This window comes from Octopus sinensis, linkage group LG10 (genome assembly GCF_006345805.1).
Source record: "Octopus sinensis linkage group LG10, ASM634580v1, whole genome shotgun sequence".
Classification (NCBI taxonomy): Eukaryota; Metazoa; Mollusca; class Cephalopoda; order Octopoda; family Octopodidae; genus Octopus; species Octopus sinensis.
Window position 1 is genome coordinate 89,176,999 of NC_043006.1, and position 23,350 is coordinate 89,200,348.

The 23,350-nt window shown below is 37.7% G+C and overlaps 1 protein-coding gene across 2 annotated transcripts in view; it reads right to left on the reverse strand.

The window, feature by feature from the left end:
- The window catches only part of LOC115216561 (THUMP domain-containing protein 3-like), a 419,115-nt gene that overhangs the window by 11,027 nt on the left and 384,738 nt on the right, over positions 1–23,350 (reverse strand). For both annotated transcript variants that reach the window (XM_029786026.2, XM_036506919.1), the window contains exon 5: positions 20,914–21,037. In XM_029786026.2, coding sequence (XP_029641886.1) covers positions 20,914–21,037 — 124 coding nt within the window. The remainder of the gene's footprint in view (positions 1–20,913; positions 21,038–23,350) is intronic.

Sequence of the window (23,350 nt, forward strand, 5' to 3'; positions counted from 1 at the left end):
ATTTTCATGCAATTTATGCATGCGTGGTGAACACAGTTCACGTCAAACAGCTGACTGAGTAAAGTTCACTATTCAATGCATGGGATAAGGCCTAAACAAATACATTATCGAGTTTTGCACTTGCAAGACAAATTTCGGAACAGAATAGCGCAGTTCAATTTTCATTCGCCTAAACTTTAAGTGGCCCATTTTTGGTGGTTCTATGATTTGTTGGCTAGGAGGAGATGTGCCAGGAAGTTAAACACACAGACACACACACAGATACACACACAGACACACAAGTTGAGTTTTATATATATATATATATATATATATATATATATATATATATATATATTGGTGAAATAGAAAGATGAATAATCTTGTGGCAGATTAATCAAAAGTTTAACCGATACCTTGGTAGCAAAAATCACAGCAGAAGACAGCACGGTTGGAGGTACAACCATATGGTGTTGCAACCGTGCGTTGGTGCGGATAATTGAATTTGGTGCGGATAAATTCAATTCACTAATAATATATATATATATATATATATATCTAAAAAGCACCCACTACACTCTCGGAGTGGGTGGCATTAGGAAGGGCTTCGAGCTGTAGAAACTCAACCAGATCAAGATTGGAGCCTGGTGCAGCCATCTAGTTCGCCAGCCCTCAGTCAATATTGTCCAATCCATGCTAGCATGGAAAGCGGACGTTAAACGATAATGATAATGTATGTATATATATATATATATACATACATACATGTATGTATATATACATATATATATGCATATGTGTACACAGAAAATTCGCATTTTGGAAAATGATACAAAATCAGAATACAGCAGAGATTTACCAAAAGTGGCTTAACTCAACACCCCTAATCGCACCTCGCAAATTACAAATAAAACCCATCCTGGAAGAACCAGAAGAAGAACCCAAGCTAAACTGCACCCAACAACAACCACAAAATCAGCAGTTAAAAAGTGTGGAAAGCCCAACTACGGAATCTGTGTCATCTTAGTAGAAGGTTCAGAATACACATTAAAACAAGGCCATCATTTTACCATCAGAACAAACTTCACCTGTGCATCAGAAAAGTTAATTTATGAGTTAACATGCGCAGGGTGCAATAGGCAATATATAGGCCATACAAAAAATAGCCTACGAAAAAGGATGGCAGTACATAATTCCCAAATTAGGAATCCTGAATACAGGAAAATACCTGTCAGTGGCCACATAAATAGATGCGCTTCAAATAAAAATCCCAAATTCACAACTTTCCCTCTTTACCAATTCAGTAACGACATAACCTTCACTCAATTTCAAAATAAAGAACTCTATTTCATTATAAACTTCGGACCAAGTTTAAACACCCTGGGCCAGGAACATTAAAACAATATATTGGTCTTCCGAAAAGATAAATGGTATTCTACCACTACCACTACGATCACCACCACCATCACCACCTCCACCACTACTACTAATACTACTACTACTACTACTACAACCACCACGGTCACTACTATTACTACTATGATCAATGGTCTTCCACTGCTGCTACTGCTACCACTACAGCCAATGAACTGCTACCACAACTCCATCCACTGCTGCTGCTACTACTACAGCCAATGAACTGCTGCAACTCCAACCACCACCACCACCACCATGGTTAGTACTACTACGACCAACAGTCACTACTGTTACTGCTATTTTGGCCATTGGTCATTTCCCAACTTTAGTCAACACACAAGACAGCTATTATGCACTCCAAATCAAAAAACCACCACGTGGATTCTGTTGAGACTAGTAAGAAACTTATGAACTTTTTTATTACACTTAAATTTTAAAAATATTTTTAATAATGTTCGTTTTTTCAAGAACAACCGAAACATGTAAAATTTCTAAGAAAATTAAAATTTATCTTATATAGTGGCGTTTTCAAACTTCTTTTTTATAAATATGTATATATATATATATATATATATATATATATATATATATATATATATATTGTTATATTTCGGAATGGTCATTTTGCCAGTTTAGCCAATGGCTGTATACATCCTAATGTATATTTTGTTAATCCTAATGTATGTAAATTATAACTTTATGACTATTAGAGGATAAGAAGCCAGTTCAATTGGTAAAAGTTGATCATGAAATTTGAATGTGTAAGATGGAAGTTGATGGCATACTGGATGTAAAGTTTCTCAAATCTTTTGCTTGAAATAGAGCCAAGCATCGAAATGTGTTTCTATATGTGGAGCAAATAAATAACCTGAAGAGATTTTCTGGGAACATTGGTTACTTTATTAACTTGTCTGACTGTTGTCGTGTATAATAACATGCTTAAACATGAAACTAGTTCTTTTTTTATATATATTACATACATGACTTTTAACGACATGATGTAAAACGGTGCAAATATCAACAATATCTTGGAGACATTCAAACAGAGTTAGTGTTGAGAAAAAAACGAGAGATATTAAAGGAGTATCTGTTTATGTAAGAGAAAAATTTCAATGAAATAATCTCCTATGCTTTGATTCTTTGGCACTGTATTCTTTTAAACTTTATATATAATAGCTGTAAGTTAAATATCAAGATGTGTGCAGGTTTAAAGGTTAAAACATTATTCTAACAGCTCGTTATTCCTCATCAGAAAGTTCTGCCATTTGGCATCAAATCATTCTTTCAGATGCTAGAAACTATATATTTGAAGAGAAGAAAAAAAAATAAAAACGAGGGAGCAAGAAAGAAATCTTCTTAATCTTTCTATGAGTTACAAAGATTCATATTAAATTTTCGTTTTTGCAGCATTAAGTAGATGAGAGATAAAATGTTCTTCATGCACAGTGTACAAGTCTGTTGCAAATAATATTCTTCAAAAAGAAAGCCCATAACAATGCAGTAGACTGAACCGTCTGCTTAATCATAAAATACAGTTTTAGAGCAGAATTTAAAGAAAATGCCAGGAGTATCATTTGAATACAAGATGCATTCTAGCAAGTCTGACACTGCCTTTCTCAAGGCTATTTTCTTCCTACTTAACTAATTTCAATCTAAAAAAAATAATGCTTAATAGTTTAACAATGTACTTAGTATGTCTTGTAGAATGAACATTACTTTTGAAGGCATCCGTAGACTCTTTCAGTATTTATAAACAGTATTTGTATTAAGCACTGACAAAACCTTAAAACAGTTATGAAGTGGCATTGATGCTTACAGCAGTGAGCAGTGTCTCCTTATGTCACTTATTTACAACTATGAACACTGAAGCAAAGAAATAAGATCTTTTTGTTCATCAATTGACCTAATGTTTCATGAAATAGGCACACACACGTGTGTGTTTGTATATATATAGTACATGTATATAGATATATGTATGTATATTATACATGCATATATACATACACACAATTTTCATCACTCCAAACTAGCACAAGCACTTTGTTATGAGTGCAATGTTTTTTTATAGCAGAAACAGTTGTAAGTTAATGAAGGTGGTTATGTAACTTCTCTTCTTTTGTCATTCACTAATTGTATCCTCTTTTTTATTTTTAACTTTCTCTCTTTCAGCCCTTTCTGTAACCAGTTGGCTTTGAATGCAACTAGTTACAGATCTGGCCAATCGGTGGATTGATATACCTGCTGGTAAATGTCACTGCAAAATTTTTCCTTTACAGGTGTTGAATTCTTTTCCCATTTCACTCTTGTCACCCCATCAACTTCCTTACAGCAGGCACAGTCAATGTAAGTACATTAGAATGTAGGTCTGGTGAGACTTTTGAACTGCTAGAATGGAGGTGTGTAGAGAAGTGTGCTGTGTGCATGAAATAAGGTGGGCAGAAACCTCAGTCAGTTTCCTCACAGGCAAAGAACAAAGGAATAAAATTTGCTGGGAAGGCAGCTGTGATATCATGTGGGATGTAGGCATACTTTGACATAAGAAATAGTTCAGAGAGCTATTTACCTTTGCTGATAATAATGGGCCTCTCCCTCAGAGTGAAAGGTAGGTTGTATAATGCTTGTGTACAAAGTGTAATACTACATGGTAGTGAGACATGGACTGTGAATGCAGAGGATATGCAAAGATTTTAAAGAAATGAAACTAGTATGCTCAGCTGGAAGTGCAATGTCAGTGTAAATGTGCTGAGAGAAAAACTGGGCATAAGAGGTATCAGATGCAGTGTGCTTGAAAGAAAATGCATTGGTATGGTCATGTGATGCATATGAATGAGAACAGCCATATAAAATGTATCAATCCCTAAATGTGGATGGAGTCTGTGGAAATGGAAGAGCCAGGAAGACATGGGATGAAGTGGTGAAAAACGACCTTCAAATGTTGAGTCTCTCATTTGAGATAACAAAGGAAGAAGATGATTGGTGATTCATTGTGCTTGAAATGTGTTTTGATGTTAGATATTAATACCCCTATGCGATTAGAAGGTGACTCGTTGAACTTTTATAAAGAGTAACGTGTCTTGTTGAAATAGAGAAGAAAGTATTGGAGTCTTGCATGTTGGTAGTCAGAAGTTACATTTGTGACTGCATTGCTTTACCCCCTGCTTACTTAAAATCATACATCCGCAACCAAAGATATAAAAGTGGTGACAAGATATTTGAAGCTTGCATTGGATTGTTGAACTTTTTGTTACGAAACCAAAGAAAAGAATTGTTTGCATAGAGGATTTATTGGCCTGTATGGTGCAGCTGCAACAGTTACTGGAATTAATGTTGAAGAAAGCTGAAAGTACTTCTGGGTTGTTCATGCCGTGACTTATTTGATTGGAGAGTTTATTCTTTTACTTCTTCAGTCATTTGACTGCAGCCATGCTGGAGCACCGCCTTTAGTTGAGGAAATTGACCCCAGGACTTGTTGTTTGTAAATCTAGTACTTATTCTATCTGTCTTTTTTCCTGAACTGCTAAGTTATGGGGATATAAACACACCAGCATCAGTTGTCAAGCAATGTTGGGGGGGATAAACACATACATATATATATATATATATATATATATATATATGACGAGCTTCTTTCAGTTTCTGTTGACCAAATCCACTCACAAAATTTTGGTCAGCCTGAGGCTATAGTAGAAGACACTTCCCCAAGGTGCCATGCAGTGGGATTGAACCAGGAACCATGTGGTTGCTAAGAAAGCTACTTACCACACAGCCACTTATAATCCAGAAGAAGGTATTACTTTCTTTGCATATTTTTGAAGATACAAAGAAATCTTCAAAGAAGAATGCAACAATTGGACTAATGAGAAAAAAGTGTGGCTACTTTTAAGAAAGTTCCCCCTGCCGAACCTGAAGGATATTGTAATTATATTTTGCCAAAGAAATCAGGTGAGATTTGTTTTCATGAAACAACATTTTATCGAAGATTTCCAGTGAAAGAAGTTTCCTGTTCAATACTTGCTGGCATTGCTTAAATTTGGTTAAAAATAAAAAAAGATGATGAAGATTTTGTTACCATACGTGGGTGGAAAACAGAGAATGTGAAAAATTTAAATTAAATGAATTAACCCCAGACATGTTCAAATGTCTAATTTTTGTTCAAGCACTAGCTGCTAGCAAAGATGCAGTTACACTTTCCCAGGACCAAAAAATTAACTCTACAAAGCAGTGGCAGAGGATTAAAAATTTAAGACATGACAGAGATAAAGCTGAAGAAAGGGTTGAGCTCATGTTTGTGAATGTGTCAACCTACAATGGATAAGAAAAAAGAAAAACATATGTCGAGATCCAAGCCATGCTATGGGTGTGGAGGCTTATATTTTGAGTGTGGAAAAATCAAACATAAAAGCTCACATTGTAGAGCAAAACAACAAAAAAGAAGGTCAAACAAAAAAATTCCTGGCAAGAAAGTATTGTCAACAAAAGATCTAACCGAGTCTCAGAAAAGAAAATATGTGTTCATAAAAATGAATAATGTTAATATCAAGTTACAATTGGATCTGGGCAGTAATATCATGATAACAGTTACGTGGAGGGAAATTGGAAAACCTAAGTTGAAAAAATCTTCAATTATTGCATGTGGTGTTTCAAGAAAAAGATTGCACTTTAAGGGTGAAATGATAAGTGATGTTACATTTTGTACTGAATAATATAACAAATTTATTTGGAACAGATTGAATGGAAATATTTAACTTATGGGACCTCCCCATAATTTTTTTTGTAAAAAGCACAAATGAGGCATTGTGGGAATTAAGAAAATTTTTCCTTAAGTTCTTTTCTGATGCACCAAAATGTGAGTTGCATTTTTTGTTGCAGAGGTTGCATTCATTTCTTTGTGTTGTAATTATGAGCTCATTTTGTACAACATCTTGATTGTGTACTTTCATGTGCTTTGAGCAGCCGGATTGGCTGGAAAATTCTCTACAACATATATTGCATTATGGATTAACTACTAGAAACTGGTTATATTCGAATTGAGGTCTTTTAGTACATTTACGTAGGTGACATGTAAGGTCAGCTCTTGAGACACAAACTGGGCAGCATTCATCACACTCATAGTATGAGACTGTTCAACCAACAATTTAATACAGAGAGTTACTTATTTGTAAAAAAAATGTAACATGTGACTTCATTGACCGAGGTTACCGTGGTCTTTTCCGTAGGCTTTTCTTTCCATGGGTAAACCTCACCTGTCTTCCCCTTTACACTTTATATTGACATTTCTGTGATAACGATCCCTATTGATCGATTTTTTCTTTTTCATTTTGTTTCTATTTTTCACCCCCTTTTTTTTCTTTTGCTTTCCTCTTTCTTTCCTTTTATGATCTCTTTTGATCGAAAACCAACCCCCCTTTTTTTTATCCCCAAAAGAAAAGCTCTACCTTGTAATTTGTCCCATCTGTGTTCAGCCCTGTGTGGGTAATAAAGAAACATATCTGTCTGTCTGTCTGTCTGTGCGGCTTCATTACAACAAAGGCGTTCTATAGAGGATTAGTGGAGGGGAGGTGCGACGACGTTCTCGGGCAGAATCTGGGCGTCGATGAGAGACACCTGACCCGCCTGTTCAGGACAACTTTCGGGCCGGGATCTATGGACAATCACCAAAGATCTCTGGCCTGGCAGTGCTATCGAGAAGCATTACCTGTTCGGGATAAGCTTTACAGGCACGGTTCGAGACACACTGGACCGACTTGCCTGAGATGTGGTCAGAGGGACTAAACCGTTCTGCACGCACTTGTGCAGTGTCCATCCATTTCGGACCTGTGGGCTTATGTGTGTGGTGGACTCGAGCAAAAGGATTAGAGACAAACACTTACCTCTCTGGCCAATTGCTCATCAACTTTTTCAAGTACCACTTGAAAAGGAAGGTAAGAATGGAAAGGCAGGTTTTGTCTTGTGAAAGTTTCAAAAAAAGGTGGGTGAATGTAGCAAAGATGGTGTGTGCGAGTGACGAAACCACTTTGAGCATAATCCTGTAAATCTTAAAAGAGAGAGAGAGCACTTTGCTCTCATGTGTTCTTTTTCCTTCCTGCCTGAGGTTTCTGTAGGCTTTTCTTTCCATGGATGAACCTAATCTTGTTTGTTACTTGGAAAAAAAAAAAATTTTTTCTTTCTGAGATACACGATCCCTTTTGATCGTTTTTTTTTCTTCCGATTTCTTTTGATCGAAATTTTACATTTGTTTCCTTTATTTTCTTCTTTTTCCTTTTCCACCTCCGAAAAGAAAAGCTCTACAGTTGTAATTGTCCCCTCTGTGTCCAAACCTGTATGGCCAATAAAGAAAGTTATCTATCTATAGTCGACAAGGCGAAAATGTGCGCCATGCTGGGTAGGAGTATCCATGACAACCTCCATCTGATGCGCTACATCATAGACAGGGTAGTCAAGGATCCTGGCATGGGTGGGGCGCTGATCAATTTGGATCAATCAAAAGCCTTCGATAGGGTAGACCATCACTACTTGGAGGCTATCCTTAAAGCAGCTGGTTTCGGTCCCATCTTCCATGGTTGGATTGCTGCCTTATACAGCGGCATCCGCTCGGTAGTTCGCGTAAATGGTCATCTTTCCAGACCTTTTAACATCATGTGTTTGGTTTGTCAAGGATGCCCGCTCTCATCGCTTCTGTATGTATTGACTCTTGAGCCACTACTGAGGAAACTGGCAATGCTGAGGGGCATCCCACGAGAGCTTGGATGCAGGAGGAATCTGTCTGCATACACGGACAACGTCACCATCATAGTGTCGAGCCACAAGCATATCGACCTGGTCGGCGAGACACTAAAAACATATGAAGCGGTAACGGAGCAAAAATTAACCGGGAAATGTCAAAGGGCTTGTGGCTCGGCACCTGGAGAAGCAAGCCCATGCCGTCCAACAGCATCTCCATCGTGGGACACTGGACCGACAGACCGGTTAAATTGCTCGGAGTCTGGTTCGGTCCGGACCTCCAAATGGAGAAGAACTGGGGCGAAATAATGACTAGGGTAGCCACTCTCACCCAGCAATGGGCTGAGAAGAAGCTATCCCTAAAAGGTTGGGCGGAGGTGGCGAACGTGTACATCACATCTGTCATCGAGTACCGCCTGACCGTCGTGCCTTGTCCCAACTCTACCATCACCAAACTGGAACGTATACTCTACTGCTTCCTGTGGAAGGGAAGCATTCTGATGGTTAGGTGATCCATTTGCTGTCAACACCCGCTAAATTGAGGGCTAGGCATGCTGCGGTTGATGATGCGCAGACATGCGCTGAGACTGCGACATCCCCGGCGCTTCATAGACGATGGTGAACAGGTGTGGTCGCCTTTTGTGCGACGTGCTTTCCAGCAGCTCGTCTCCTTGGCCGAACTACAATCGTGGATCAAACAGAGACTGAGGCTGGGCGAATGGCGCTGCGAGTGTCGCGTTGCTCTCAAGCAACTCTGTCATCCGAGACCAAATTTGTGCGACTTCATTACGACAAAGGTGTTCTATAGAGGATTAGTGGAGGGGAGGTGCGACGACGTTCTTGGGCAGAATCTGGGTGTTGACGAGAGACACCTGACCCGCCTTTTCAGGACAGCTTTCGGGCTGGGACCTATGGACAATCACCAAAGATATCTGGCCTGGCAGTGCTATCGAGAAGCATTACCTGTTCGGGATAAGCTCTACAGGCACGGTTCGAGACACACTGGACCGACTTGCCTGAGATGTGGTCAGAGGGACTAAACTGTTCTACACGTACTCGTGCAGTGTCCATCCATTTCAGACCTGTAGGCTTATGCCAAATGGCTGCTGTCACGTGTGGGACGAGTCCGCCTGTCGGCCGAGTCTATCTTGTGAATTGCACCGCCCCCTTCCCTCAACTGGGAAGGCAAGGCAGTCGTCATCGTACTGGTGGCTATGGTGAAAGAATGTGTGTGGTGAACTCGAGCGAAAGGATTAGAGACAAACACTTACCTCTCTGGCCAATCGCTCATCAACTTTTTCAAGTACCACTTGAAAAAGAAAGTTGAGAATGGAAAGGCAGGTTTTGTCTCATGAAAGTTTCAAAAAAAAGGTGGGTGAATGTAGCAAAGATGGTGTGTGCGAGTGACGAAACCACTTTGAGCATGATCCTGTAAATCTTAAAAGAGAGAGAGAGCACTTTGCTCTCATGTGTTCTTTTTTCTCCCTGCCTGAGGTTACCATGGTCTTTTCTGTAGGCTTTTCTTTCCATGGATGAACCTAATCTTGTTTGTTACTTTGAAAAAAAAAAATTTTTTTTCTTTCTGAGATACACGATCCCTTTTGATCGTTTTTTTTTCTTCCGATTCCTTTTGATCGAAATTTTACATTTGTTTCCTTTATTTTCTTCTTTTTCCTTTTCCACCTTCGAAAAGAAAAGCTCTACATTTGTAATTGTCCCCTCTGTGTCCAACCCTGTATGGCCAATAAAGAAAGTTATCTATCTATCGATCTATCTTGAACACGTACATCCGGTCCATCATTTACTACCGCCTGACCGTCGTACCTTGTCCTGACCTTACCATCACCAAACTAGAACGCATTCTCTTCTGCTTCTTGTGGAAAGGATGTGCCCCGATGTTCAGGTGATCCATTTGCTGTCAACATCTGTTAAAAGGAGGGCTGGGCATGCTGTGGTTGATGATGTGCAGACACACGCTGAGACTGCAACATCTCCAGCTCTATGTAGACGACGGTGAACAGGTATGATCGCCATTTGTGAGGCACGCTTTCCTGCAGCTTGTCTCCATGACTGAACTGCAGTTGTGGATTAAAAAGAGACCGAGGAAGGGCGAATGGCATCGCGAGTGTTGCGTTGCTCTGAAGCAACTATGCCGTCCTGGGTCGACCTTGAGTGACTTCAACACAACCAAAGCATTCTATAGGGGATTAGTGGAGGGGAGGTACGACGATGATCTTGGGGGCGAACCTGGGCGTTGATGAGGAATACCTGACCTGCCTTTTTGAGACGACTTTTGGGCTGGGACCTATGGACAACTTTCAGAGATCCCTGGCCTGGCAGTGCTACCTGTTCGGGATAAGCTTTATAGGCATGGCTCAAGAAACATGACGCTGACCTACCCGAGATGCGGTCAGAGCGACGAAACTGTTCTGCATGCAATCGTGCAGTGTCCGACAATCTCCGACCTGTGGACTTATGTCGAATGACTGCTGTCACGTGTGGGATGTGTCGGTTTATCAGCTGAGTCTATCGTTAATATAGTCATGCCTCCTTCCTTCAAACGGGAAGGAAGAGCTATTTTTATCATACTTGTGGCTATGGCGAAAGAATGTATCTGGTGGACGCGTCTGAAAGGATTAGAGACAAACACTTTCCTCTCTGGTCAATCTCTCATCAACTTCTTCAAGTATCACTTGAAAAGGAAAGTGAGAGTAGAGAGGCAAGTTTTGTCTAGTGAATGTTTTAAAAAAAGATGGGTGAATGTAGCAAGGATGGCACGTATGAATGACGAAGCCACCTTGAGTATGATCCTATGAACGGTAAGAATTTAATACAGATAGTTACTTATTTGTAAAAAAAAAATGTAACATGTGACTTCATTGACCGAGGTTACTGTGGTCTTTTCCGTAGGCTTTTCTTTCCACAGGTAAACCTCACCTGTCTTTCCTTTTACACTTTATATTGACATTTCTGTGATAACGATCCCTATTGATTGATTTTTTTCTTTATCCTTTTATTTTTATTTACCCTCCCCCCTTTGTTTTTCTTATGCTTTCCTCTTTCTTTCCTTTTACGATCCCTTTTGATCGAAAACCAACCCCCTTTTTTTATCCCTTAAAGAAAAGCTCTACCTTGTAATTTGTCCCGTCTGTGTGCAGCCCTGTGTGGCTAATAAAGAAACATATCTATCTATATATATATATATATATATATATATATATATATATGTGTGTGTTGTGTGTGACTTCATATATAATAGATGAGAAGAAGTATTTAGCAGTACGAGCACTAATAAATTATATTCTTTTAATTGTTTGGAGGACTCTTAGAAGTAGTTAATATGTTACTTAAGTGACCAAATTAACAGTAAAGGGTGACAGGCGGGTAAAGAAATGCCAGATAAACCAACTAGATGGGACATGAAGGAGAGGAAGATGTGGGGTAAAAATCAATGCTATTTGATCACAGACTCAATAATGAACCTCTAAAAGGATATAATAAAATGACTGCAAAGTGCAGTAAGATGCAATGTGGGAGAATACTCATCTAACCCATGCAAATATGAGAAAGTGAACCGCCAAAAGATGTGTACTTTGAAGAGCAAAAACATAAACTGGTACATTAAAAAAATGCCTTGTTCATATCCTAAAATCAAGGTGCCACATAAAAAGTGCTGGTGCTAGCACCATGTAAGAAGCACTGATTAATGGTGCCATATAAAATGCACCTAGTACAATCAGTGAAGTGGTTGGCATTAAGAAGGGAGTCCAGCTGTAGAAATGAAGCCAAAATAGACTCTGGAACCTGATGTGGCCCCTTGCCTTGCCAGCTCCTGTCAAGCTGTCCAACTTATGCCAGCATGGAAAACAGACATTAAATGATGATGGTATTTATTTTGTCAAGTTGGACAGACACATTCTGTCAGTCTCACCATTAGAAATGGAATGAATCAATGAATGGTTAAACAGAAATCTATAACTATGATTCACAAAATTCAGGACATAAAATTTTAATTTAAAAAGGAGACACTTATTTCTCAATGTACCCAGGTAACTGATAATAAATAGATACCTGAAACAGTACACAGTTTAGTGCTGTAATGTTTTCTCAGCCTGCAGAGTTGAGATAAAATTTTCCTGATATGATTAGAAAGGAATAAGCTCTGCCAAATAAGGTTTGCTGATTTACAGCCAGATGGATTGAGCCAGTCAGTGTTAAATAATCTGGCCCTCAATGCTACATAGTACTAGACACAGGAAATGAATTATATTTTTAACCCTTTTATTACTAGCCCACCCTAGACTACTGTGGATGCATGATACAAATGTCATGCTTTAAAGTAATCCAAATTAAAATTTTTATTTTAAATTATGTTCCAAACACCAGATTTATTATGGCAAAGTAATTTCACAAAATTCTTCATGATTTTCAAAATTAATTGAGACAAAAGCAGTGTATTTCAAGAGAAATACAGCAACAAGAGCATTCAACAGTCTGAGGACTCCAGCCACCTACAATGTTTAAATTTACTTTATGAACAGTATACAAAGATTGTCCATAAACTCTTCTCTCATTAGTTCAGACTCTCAATGACTACTATTCTAGTTAATTACATTAGAAAGGAGGCCAAAATCAATTATGTAGACCAAAAATATGTTGTTTTTTTTATCAGCATACTGAAACCAAAACTTAATTTGGTAAAAAAACAAAATAAAATAAAATAAATGACATGCTAATAACTTCTCATAACTATGGAAAAGAAATTAATAAATCCTTGAGTGAAAAATATACTTTGATTTAACATGAGGTGATGTTGTTAGTTTAGGTTTTGTAAATTAGCATATCTCAGTTATTTGAGATATTCATTATTTTTATTAAATATTTTTGTATCATTAAGGTCCTAATAGATGTTTTATGAAAATATGTATTATTAAAACTTTGACTAGAATTATAAATCTCAGTATATGTTGTAGGTAATGTTGTGATGTCTAATAGCTTTATAAAGAACCATTTCAATACAACTAATGAGAGGCTAAATATGAGAAGTAACTGTGAACCCCACTACACTCTCCTCTTTCTCTTCAGCCCACAAAACTCTGCCAGAACATTATACAGCATAAAACATATAAACTACTGACTTGGAACCAATAAATTAGAAAAATAAATCATATGTACAGAGGAAAGTAAACAGAAAAAAGAACCACCCCAAAATACTTAGAACTAATGATAGGAAATGTAAAAATAATGAATATTTATTTCAATTAAATTAACAACCAAATGATATTCCTTGTTGCATAATTTTGAAATGTTTTTATTTCTAAATTTTCATAATTCTAATCCAAATATTTGCTTACTTACTTTCGATAATTAAATAAATAAATGAATAAATACAAAAAGTTAGGCAGAGAGCAATTAAAAATAAGAAACAATCTTCAATTTGTTTTCATTAATTTAATAAAGTATCCTGAACAAATACAAAATCTCTCTCTTTATTGGTTGCTTTAAGCTTATTGCTATTTAATAGACAACACTGACATCTCTGTTACAGTATTAAGTCGAAAATAAAGGATAATATATCCCCTTTTAATAATAACCTTAGATAAATTGAGCGGAAATAGCTGTAATAAATCATAATTGCACCTTTTTATTTTCAATTATTTTATCATTTTAATTTACTTTTGCTTTTTTGTGTTTTTTTAAAAATATATTTAAATGGAACCTTTCTTGAAACTTCTGCTAATGATCAATAAATCCACAGAAATATCAATATATATAATAATATATCGGTTTCCTCCTTAATTTCTGCATTACATGCAATGTAGAATTTATATACAACATATAATCATTATATGGAAGATATAGGCATGTGATTTAGAAGTTCATTTCCCAGTTATAATGGTTTCAGGTTCAGTCCCACTGCAATACAACTTGGTGCAAGTGTTTTCCACTATAGCCAAAGTCCGATCAAAAACTTGGGACTGGATTTGGTAGATGAAAACCGAAAGAAACCTGTGTGTATAAAACAACAAACCAGATAACTATTCCTTTGAGATATTCCATGTAGGGATCATTCACATATCTGTGCAAATGGTAAATTTAAAATCTTACCCTTTTTCAAAATAAAAGAAAATGATCCACTATGAAAACCAAAAGAAGAATACTTCATAAGAATTCTAAATCCAAAACCAAATGAGAAATAATGAACAGTATTAATATAAACAACTTCCTGTATATAGATTATCCCATAACAAGAGTGTTTGAGAAACTTAGCAATGAAAGCATTTGTAATACAAAAACTTCCTTGAAAAAGGTTTGTGTCATCCTGTTTTTCTAAAATTTTTATTTAATTAACAACTTTTATATTAAGAAAATATTTCTTCAAATATTGTGACAGTATCAAGTGTCTTTTTTTCAAATGCTTTACATACATACATACATGCAGGCACATGCATGCACACACATAGACACACACACGTACACACACATTCATACTAACAAACCAAAAATTCGAAGAAGTTATTGTCCCTGCATTTCACCCAAGAGATACAACATTGATGGTAACTGTAATCCAGAAACTTCAGGGTGGAAAAGCACCTGGAAAAGACTTGATAACTGGATACTAGTACAAGAAGCTAACCTTCTAGTGACCATGTCTACCAATCTGTATCAGCAAGCTCACAATGGGAATAGTAGCATACCACACTGGTTAGCTCTGACAGAGTCAAAAATTGATCCCTAAATGCAGAACCACCCACATGGTGAAAAAATACCAGCCAATTGCAGGAACTTAATGTATAAATATATATATATACAGCATGTTTAAAACTCTTCCTCGAAGACCACTGTGAAAGTAATAACATCATAACAAACAGCTGAGAAGAAGGGAGTCTGGGGATGTGTTGAGCAAAACTGTAATGTCAGAGGTGTGAGAGCATAGGAAGAAGCAAGTTTCAATGTGGCTAGACTGCAAGAAAGTCTTTGACTCTGTTCCCCGCTTATGGATGCTAGAAACCCTTCAACTTGCTAACGTTCCAGTGGGCACAGCCAAAGTCATACCTGACTGCAATTCATCGTGGACCACCATCTTGAAGTTAAATACACGGAGTGATTGTATTATCACTGATAGAATACAAGAGGAATATTCCAAGGGGACAGCCTTTCTCTGATGCTGTTTACTTTCTGTAATTAACTTTTGTCATTAACGTTAAGGAAGTTTGGAGGGTATCTCACTGGTTCACTAGGAAACAGAAATAACAAAATTACACACTTGAAACTATATGCGAAGAATGTATGAGATGAAAAGGAGCCTGGATCTGGTTACAGGATTATCAGAGGATATAGGGTTGGAGTTTGGTGAGGATAAATGTTGCTATATGGTTGTGAGGAGAGGGAAAACTGTAAACCAGACTAGCAACAACTCCATCAATGACTTGACTGTTTCCCCTATATCTGATGAGGAATGCTACAGGTATCTAGGGGTGGATGAAAACCTATCTTACAATGGCAACTGTAACAAAACATGTGCCACTAAAGAATATTACAGCCAAATAAAGAAAATATGGACCTTGGAACTCTCTTCAATAAAACAGTGGCCCACATTGTGTTTGCAGTGCCAGTACTCATACCAACATTTGGGGTGCTTGATTGGATGCTTGATGAGATCTGAGCCATTGATACGAAAACTCAGAAGAAACTAACTAGTACACACAATTTCTGTATAAACAGTGACGTAAACTGCCTCCACCTAAAACAAAACAAGATGGCAGAAGCTTAACATCGATCCAAAATGCCTTTCAAGTGTTCAAGTACATCCCTTGACCAAGTTTGCATATATGAGGCTGATAACCTCATGAAACTTGGAAAGCAGCCCTTTGAGCAGCATTCTTTGTCTGATAACTTCAAATACATGCCCAAAGAAGTTGCATGATTCTACCACAATGAACCATCAGATGAAAAGATAAGCAAATGCCAGCAGAAGATCATGCATGGCTATGTTAGTGAAAGGCTCTGGAATGATAGTAACATTGATCATTGGCACAGTCCATCATGGACCAACAACCGGATTACCAACTCCCACTTTGAAGGGTATGTGTTTGCAATCCATTAACAGAAAATATCAACAAAATACCTGATGCATGAAAGCAGCAAAATGTGATAAGGAAAAGCAGCAAAATGTGATAATCAATGCAGAATTTGTTGAGTTAGCACCAAAGAGATCACCCACATCACAAGTAATTGTCCAAAATTGTTGATAAGACATGATATTGTAGTAAAAATTCTCTATAATGAGATTCATCAGAAGGATAACTACAAAGCCAAAGAAATAAGAACCCACAGTATGGTACAAGTCATAGCCACTCATAATAAAAAGACAAACTGGTGGAATGTTCCAGTGAAGATCTCAATAAAATGTAAACATAAATGACCTGAGATAGTGATTTGGGATTGAGAAAAGAAACTGTGTATAATTGTGGAAATCAGCTGACCAGCAGATGTTAACATAAAACTAAAGATCAGTGAAAAAGAAGATACCTACACTGAACTATTAAATGATCTATAGTTACTCAACCCAGGCTGCAAGTTCAGGTTTGTTACTTGTAATTATTGGGACACTGGGACACCAACCCGACTATTTTTATGTCCCGCTGCTCATATGTTAGTTAAGCTATAACTGGTATCCTTACAAGTGTCACTACAGTCACAGTGGACCAAAGAACAATAGTAGCTAAAGGGTGGTTCCACACTGCTCAACATCCTGGAACTCTTGAACCAGAGTCCCACTACCAGATGCTGTTGAAAGTCATACCCAGGGTATATATATATGTACACATACATACATATATCATCATCATTTAATGTCCACTTTCCATCTGGCATGAGATGAACAGTTTGACTGAGGATTGGCAAGTCAGGAGACTGCACCAGTTTCAAATCTGATCTGGCAAGGTTTCTACAGCTCTGAGAGTGTAGTAGTTGCTTTTTACATGCCACCGGTACAGGAGCCAGTCATGCGGTACTGGCATCAACCACTCTTGAATGGTGCTTTTTATGTGCCACCGGCATGGGAGCCAGTCCAGCAGAACTGGCATATATATATACATATATCCTCCCCTCCCCTCCTCTCTCTTCTCTCCCCCTCTCACCACACCCCCCCAGCTAAACCCACACCCCACATGGGCTTTCCCCACTCTCGCCCCCCCACCTCTCCACAACATCACACCACACTACACTACACCATACGACATTACACATCACATCATACATACATACACACGTCCAGACCACCAGCCCTCTAGCATGGAAAGCGGATGTTAAACGATGATGATGATGATGATGTCTATGTGACTACTCAGTGGAATTTGTCTAGTTCTTGGGTTTTGTATTTATTGTCGGTCAATTTCAAAGTCTATTTCTTAGAGTAAGCTTTGTTTGACCTATGTAATCTTCATTACATCCTTGACATTTGATAGGATATATTAAATTCCTTGAAGAACATATAAAATGAAATTTTACAGCAAAAGTCTGTCCTGATTTGAATTTACAAATTCAACATACAAATTCAAATCAGGACAGATGTTTACTTTAAAAAATCACTTTACATGTTCTTCATGGAATTTAATATACACTATCAAATGTCAAGGATGTAATGAAGGTCAAACATAGGCCAAACAAAGCCTACTCTAAGAAACCGACTGATCATTCACTGACAACAAATATGAGACCCCAATACTAGACAGATTTCACTGAGTGGTCATATATGCAAAACTAAGTCCCCTAAATTCCAGGTCTTCCCACTCTACCTATGTTCAGCAAATACCACAGATGAAACATGGATAAACAAAGAAAATACTTAGATACAAAAGTACAAACCAAGACTTAAGAAACTTTAACAGAATACATTCACAAATAACTATTCAGACACGCAAAATTCATTGTGCCACTTATCATGAGGAAGCCACACAGCTAACAACCTAAATTTTAGCCACTGGACTACTTACAAACGACTCCTGTTCCATCTCCCACCAGATAGTTTAAATTTGGAGTACCTTGGTTATAAATAAACATGTTCACTCAGTTGTGTCACCTTTCCTTTTAGGTGTGTTAGATGCAAAATATACTGTCATGTGACATTATTAGAATAATTAGGGAATATCAATTTCAGTGCCATGGGAATGAGACATTCAAATTAAGGATATTAAATTGAATAACTCTCAATAATTAATTCATATGTATCAAAATAGTGTTAGAGATAGAAACACACAGAACTTCATCAACTCCAAATGATATATATATATGAACATAAGTAATATATATATCATCATCATCGTTTAATATCCACCTTCCATGCTGGCATGGATTTGATGCTTTGACAGGAGCTGGCCAGGCACTATCATTGCATTTGCACTTTGTTCATGCACACTGATGCTGCTCATCCACTGCAGCATACTGCTTTCATTCCTCTCTAGTCTACACATGTCTTCTGCATTCAGAGCCCATGGAGTATAGCCGTTTGTACACAAGCATCATGCAACCTGCCCTTCACCTCTGAGAGAGAGTCCTTTTGTTACCAACAGAGGTATTAGCTCTCTGAACTTCCTCCACCCAATTCTTATTGTAGAAACAATACTTTCAGAGCATCCACTCTTCTTGCTAATTTGGTCACCTAGGTAACAGAAACTATCTACTACCTCAAGACAGCCTCCTGGACATTTCAGAGAGTCTAAGTCCCATGTGCTTATTGTTCCTGAACAACTGCCACACACAAAGATGACATCTATTAATCTACCTGTGATTCCACTGCATCTCTTATGTGTCCGTAGCTTACATTGGATGCAGTGAATGGAATTATGTCCCACTCCTTTCCTACATACTGAATAGGGCCATTTACCTGATAGAGAGTCTTAACTGTTTTCTTGCCCACAACAACTTTGGTCTTTGCTAGGTTAACTAGGTTAACAACTTTGGTCTTTGCTAGGCCCTTTGATTCTAGGTTTTGCTTCTGTACCTGGAAGTTCTTCTCCAATTCTGCTACAGGTTCTGCAATAAGTACGAGGTTGTCAATGTATAGTAATTCCCATGGACATCCACTATTGAATTCCTTTGATATGGCCTGGAGGACTATGATGAATAGGAGTGGACTAAGAACTGAACCCTGGTGAAGCCCTACCTGTATTCATGGCTGACTCTCACCTTACTGACAGCACCACTGTACATGGCTTGTATGCCCACTCCTCTCCTTCTAGCTTCCTTAGAAACCACCAGAGTGGGGTACATATATATATAATAATAATATAAGGTAAAATTAATCAATTAATAATTTTACCAAGTAGTCAGTACGTTTTTTAGGTAAATTATACAAAATAATCTATAATTATATACATAATTATAATCAGGGGTCAGCTAAGTGCCTTGCCATGTACTGAATTAGAAATACACACTAATGTCTTTTCAACTACCATAAAAATCTCCAAGACTTTAAGTTCGAAATGCATCTGTGATTAACCGAAGCTGTGTGGATTCATCATTTTTCTTTTTACCTACATAAAAAAAGTGTGTTATTGTCTCAGAGATTTTTATGGTAGTTGAAAAGACATTAGCGTCTATTTCTAATTCAGTACATGGCGAGGCACTTAGCTGAGCCCTGATTATTATTATGTATATAATTATAGAATATTTTATATGTGTGTGTGTATTAATATGTTTTTATATAGAGAGAGAGAGGGCGAGAAAAAGAGAGAAAGATATAGATGTGTATGTGTATATGTGTGTGTGTGTGTGTGTGTGTGTGTGTGTGTGTGTGTGTGTGTGTGTGTGTGTGTGTGAATGTGAGTATGTATGCGTTCATAGCCCCTTGTCTTGACATCATATGCTAGTTATATAAACTTGAACGTTTAGAGTAAAGAATCAAGTTATTATGATCTGTCTGATGGGAGTGTAATGGAAAAGCTGAGTTCACTGCTGCCGCTGGCACCAATGTTGGAGGCAATGGTCATTGTTGTCACCATTGTTATTGCTGACAGCAACAATGATCATTGCTTCTAACATTGGCCAAGGGCCTGAAATTAATGGCTAGAGTGTTAATCAGTTTAATAAACCACTTGACTTGTATTTTAGTTCATAGACTCTAGAAGAATGAAATACAAAGATTTGAATAATAAAAAGAATGATAATGGTTTCAAATTTTTCCGCAAGGGCAGTAATTTTGGAGGAGGGGATGACTTCATTACATTGACCCCAGTGTTCAACCGGTACTTATTTTATCGACGCCAAAAAGATGACAGGTAAGGTCAACCTTGGCAGAATTTGAACTCAGTACCTAAAGATGGACAAACTGCCACTAAGCATTTTGCCTGGTGTGCTAATGATTCTGCCAGCTCCCCATCTTTAATAATAATAATAATAATAATAATAATAATAATAATAATAATGGTTTCTAATTTAAGCAGTGAGTCACTGATTTTTGGTGTGGTGGGGGATGAATTAGTCGCTGCTATTAACCCCACAAAAAAATCAAAGGTAAAGCTGAGCTGAGTTTGATTTGAACTCATAATGTCAAGTGTTAGGAGAAATATTACAAGTTATTTCCAATGCTCTAACAATTCTACAAACAAAAGAAAATATAACTTCTATGCAAGATGGAGAAGAATGTCAGTGATCAGGTCAATAGATGTATGATGAAAGACTGATATTCAACAATATAAAATAGTAAAACCAAGATGAACAGAATGGCACATAGTTTCTATGACGATTGTAATGTAATTATATTTTTTTAATTTATGCAAAGAGCAAAAATCTTACCTTAAACATGCACTTTTTGTCCTGGGTAAGAAGACAGGCCCGACCAGTGTTCAGCTTAGCAACCCGTGCCATTTCATGCATTACTGCTGGATATAATTTCCAGTTGTTTTTCTTTGAGCCACTTCTAAACAAAATAAAAGTAAAAGAAAGAGAAAAGATACTGAGATGATGATAATAGTAATATTAATAATAATAATCCTTTCTACTAAAGGCACAAGGCTTGAAATTTTGGGGGAGGGGGGCCACTTGATTACACGAAACCTAGAGTTTCATTGGCACTTAATTTATTGACTCCAAAAGGATGAAAGGCAAAGTCGACCTTGGCGGAATTTGAACTCAGATCGTAAAGATGGACCAAATGCTGCTAAGCATTTTGCCCAGGGCGCTAATGATTCTGCCACCAATAATCCTTTCTACTATAGGAACAAGGCCTGATGTTTGAGGAGAGGAAACTAGTCAATTACATGAACCCAGTGATTCACTGGTACTTAATTTATTGACTCTGAAAGGATGAAAGGCAAAGTTGACCTCAGCAGGATTTGAACTCTGTGGTGATGGGCAAAATACTGCATAGCATTTTGTCCAGTATGCTAACAATTCTGCCAGCTTGCCATGTTATTATTAATAATAATAATTCTTTCTACTGGGTCTGAAATTTTGGGGGAGGGGACTAGTCGATTTCATCATCATCATCGTTTAACGTCTGCTTTCCATGCTGGCATGAGTTGACTGGGGATTGGCAAGCCAGTAGGCTGCGTCAGGCTCCAATCTGATCTGGCAAGGTTTCTACAGCTGGATACCCTTCCCAATACCAACCACTCCAAGAGTGTAATGGGTGCTTTTTACATGCCACTGGCATGGGAACCAGTCAGGCAGCACCGGCATCTACCATGTTTGGATTGTGCCTTTTATGTACCACTGGTACAGGAGCCAGTCAGGAGGGGTGGTATTGGCATCGACCACATTCAGATTGTGCTTTTTATGTGCCACTGGCACAGGGAGCCAGTCAGGTGGCACTGGCATCGACCCATGCTTGAATAGTGCTTATTATGTGCAACCAGCACAGGTACCAGTCAGGCGGCACTGGCATTGGCCACAACTACAATTTCCATTTTGATTTCAATCTTGATTTGATTTTGATTTTCACTGCTACTTAATTTATCAACCCTGAAAGGATAAAAAGCAAAATCAGCCTCAGTGGAATTTGAACATTGAACGTAAAGATGGATGAAATGGTACTGAGCATTTCTCCTCTCGGAGTGGTTGGCGTTAAGAAGGGCATCCAGCTGTAGAAACTTTGCCAGATCAGATTGAGCCTGGTGCAGCCTCTGGCTCACCAGTCTTCAGTCAAACCGTCCAACACTTGCCAGCATGGAAAGCGGATGTTAAACGATGATGATGATCATACTAATGATTCTGCCAGCTCACCACCTTATTAATAATAATGAGAAAAAAAAAGGCACCGGAGGGGCAATGCATACCCTGTGTGCAGATATATTTTTTCACAAATTGTGGATAATAGTGCATTGCTTATACATGTTTTTTAATTGAACTGAATAAATTTGTTGTCTTTTTTTCATATCACCATTATAGGTATTTATACTCTGGTGAAATTAAGAAATCAACTCATAAATAAACGAAACCCTTGAATCCATCACTGTGCACACACACACAGTCGCATATCTATGTATGTATTTATGTATGTATGTACACATGTGTCTATGTGCATAGGTACACTGTGATCTATACATACGCAGACAAGGGTCGATACATATGAAAAAGAAAGTGAACAAAATAATATGACCACTTGCTTATTGGGAAATTTGTAAGTTTGATTTTTTTAAATTAAAAAAATTCTTTTATTTTTAAAGATAAACCAAATTTTCATCATTTCGAGCTACTCATCTGATGAGTATTTCTGTCAAACATGGTGGAAATTCATTCAGCCATTTTCCAGTAATTTCGCAGACACACAGACAAGCAGAATGACGACTGATTGCAATACCTTGCATTTGCTTATGCGCACAGGGTAATAATAATAATAATGATTAGAAGAGGAAGAAGAAGAACAACAACAACTGATTGGAAGTGTTATATACATTGTTTTGTCTTGGTATAAGCAAATATTCTGCTCAATACCAGAGATTTGCTTGTCAGTTGCTTGACCATAACCAGTTGAGCATCTCTTAATGGCTGATGATATGTGCATCTCTGTTCTCGAGCTGAAATAGAGGGGGAGCATCACAGCCATGAGAGAAATTCTTTGGGATTTGGATAATTCACCTCTGGATATATATGGGTGTTTCCTTCAACATCCTTAAACAACCCTTATTCAGGGACCTTTGGAGCAGGATGGGCTACCCAACCTGAAGAAAATTTTAACTGGGTTCCACCTGCTGTTAATCTTGAAATGAGGTCACCATGTCGCACACATATG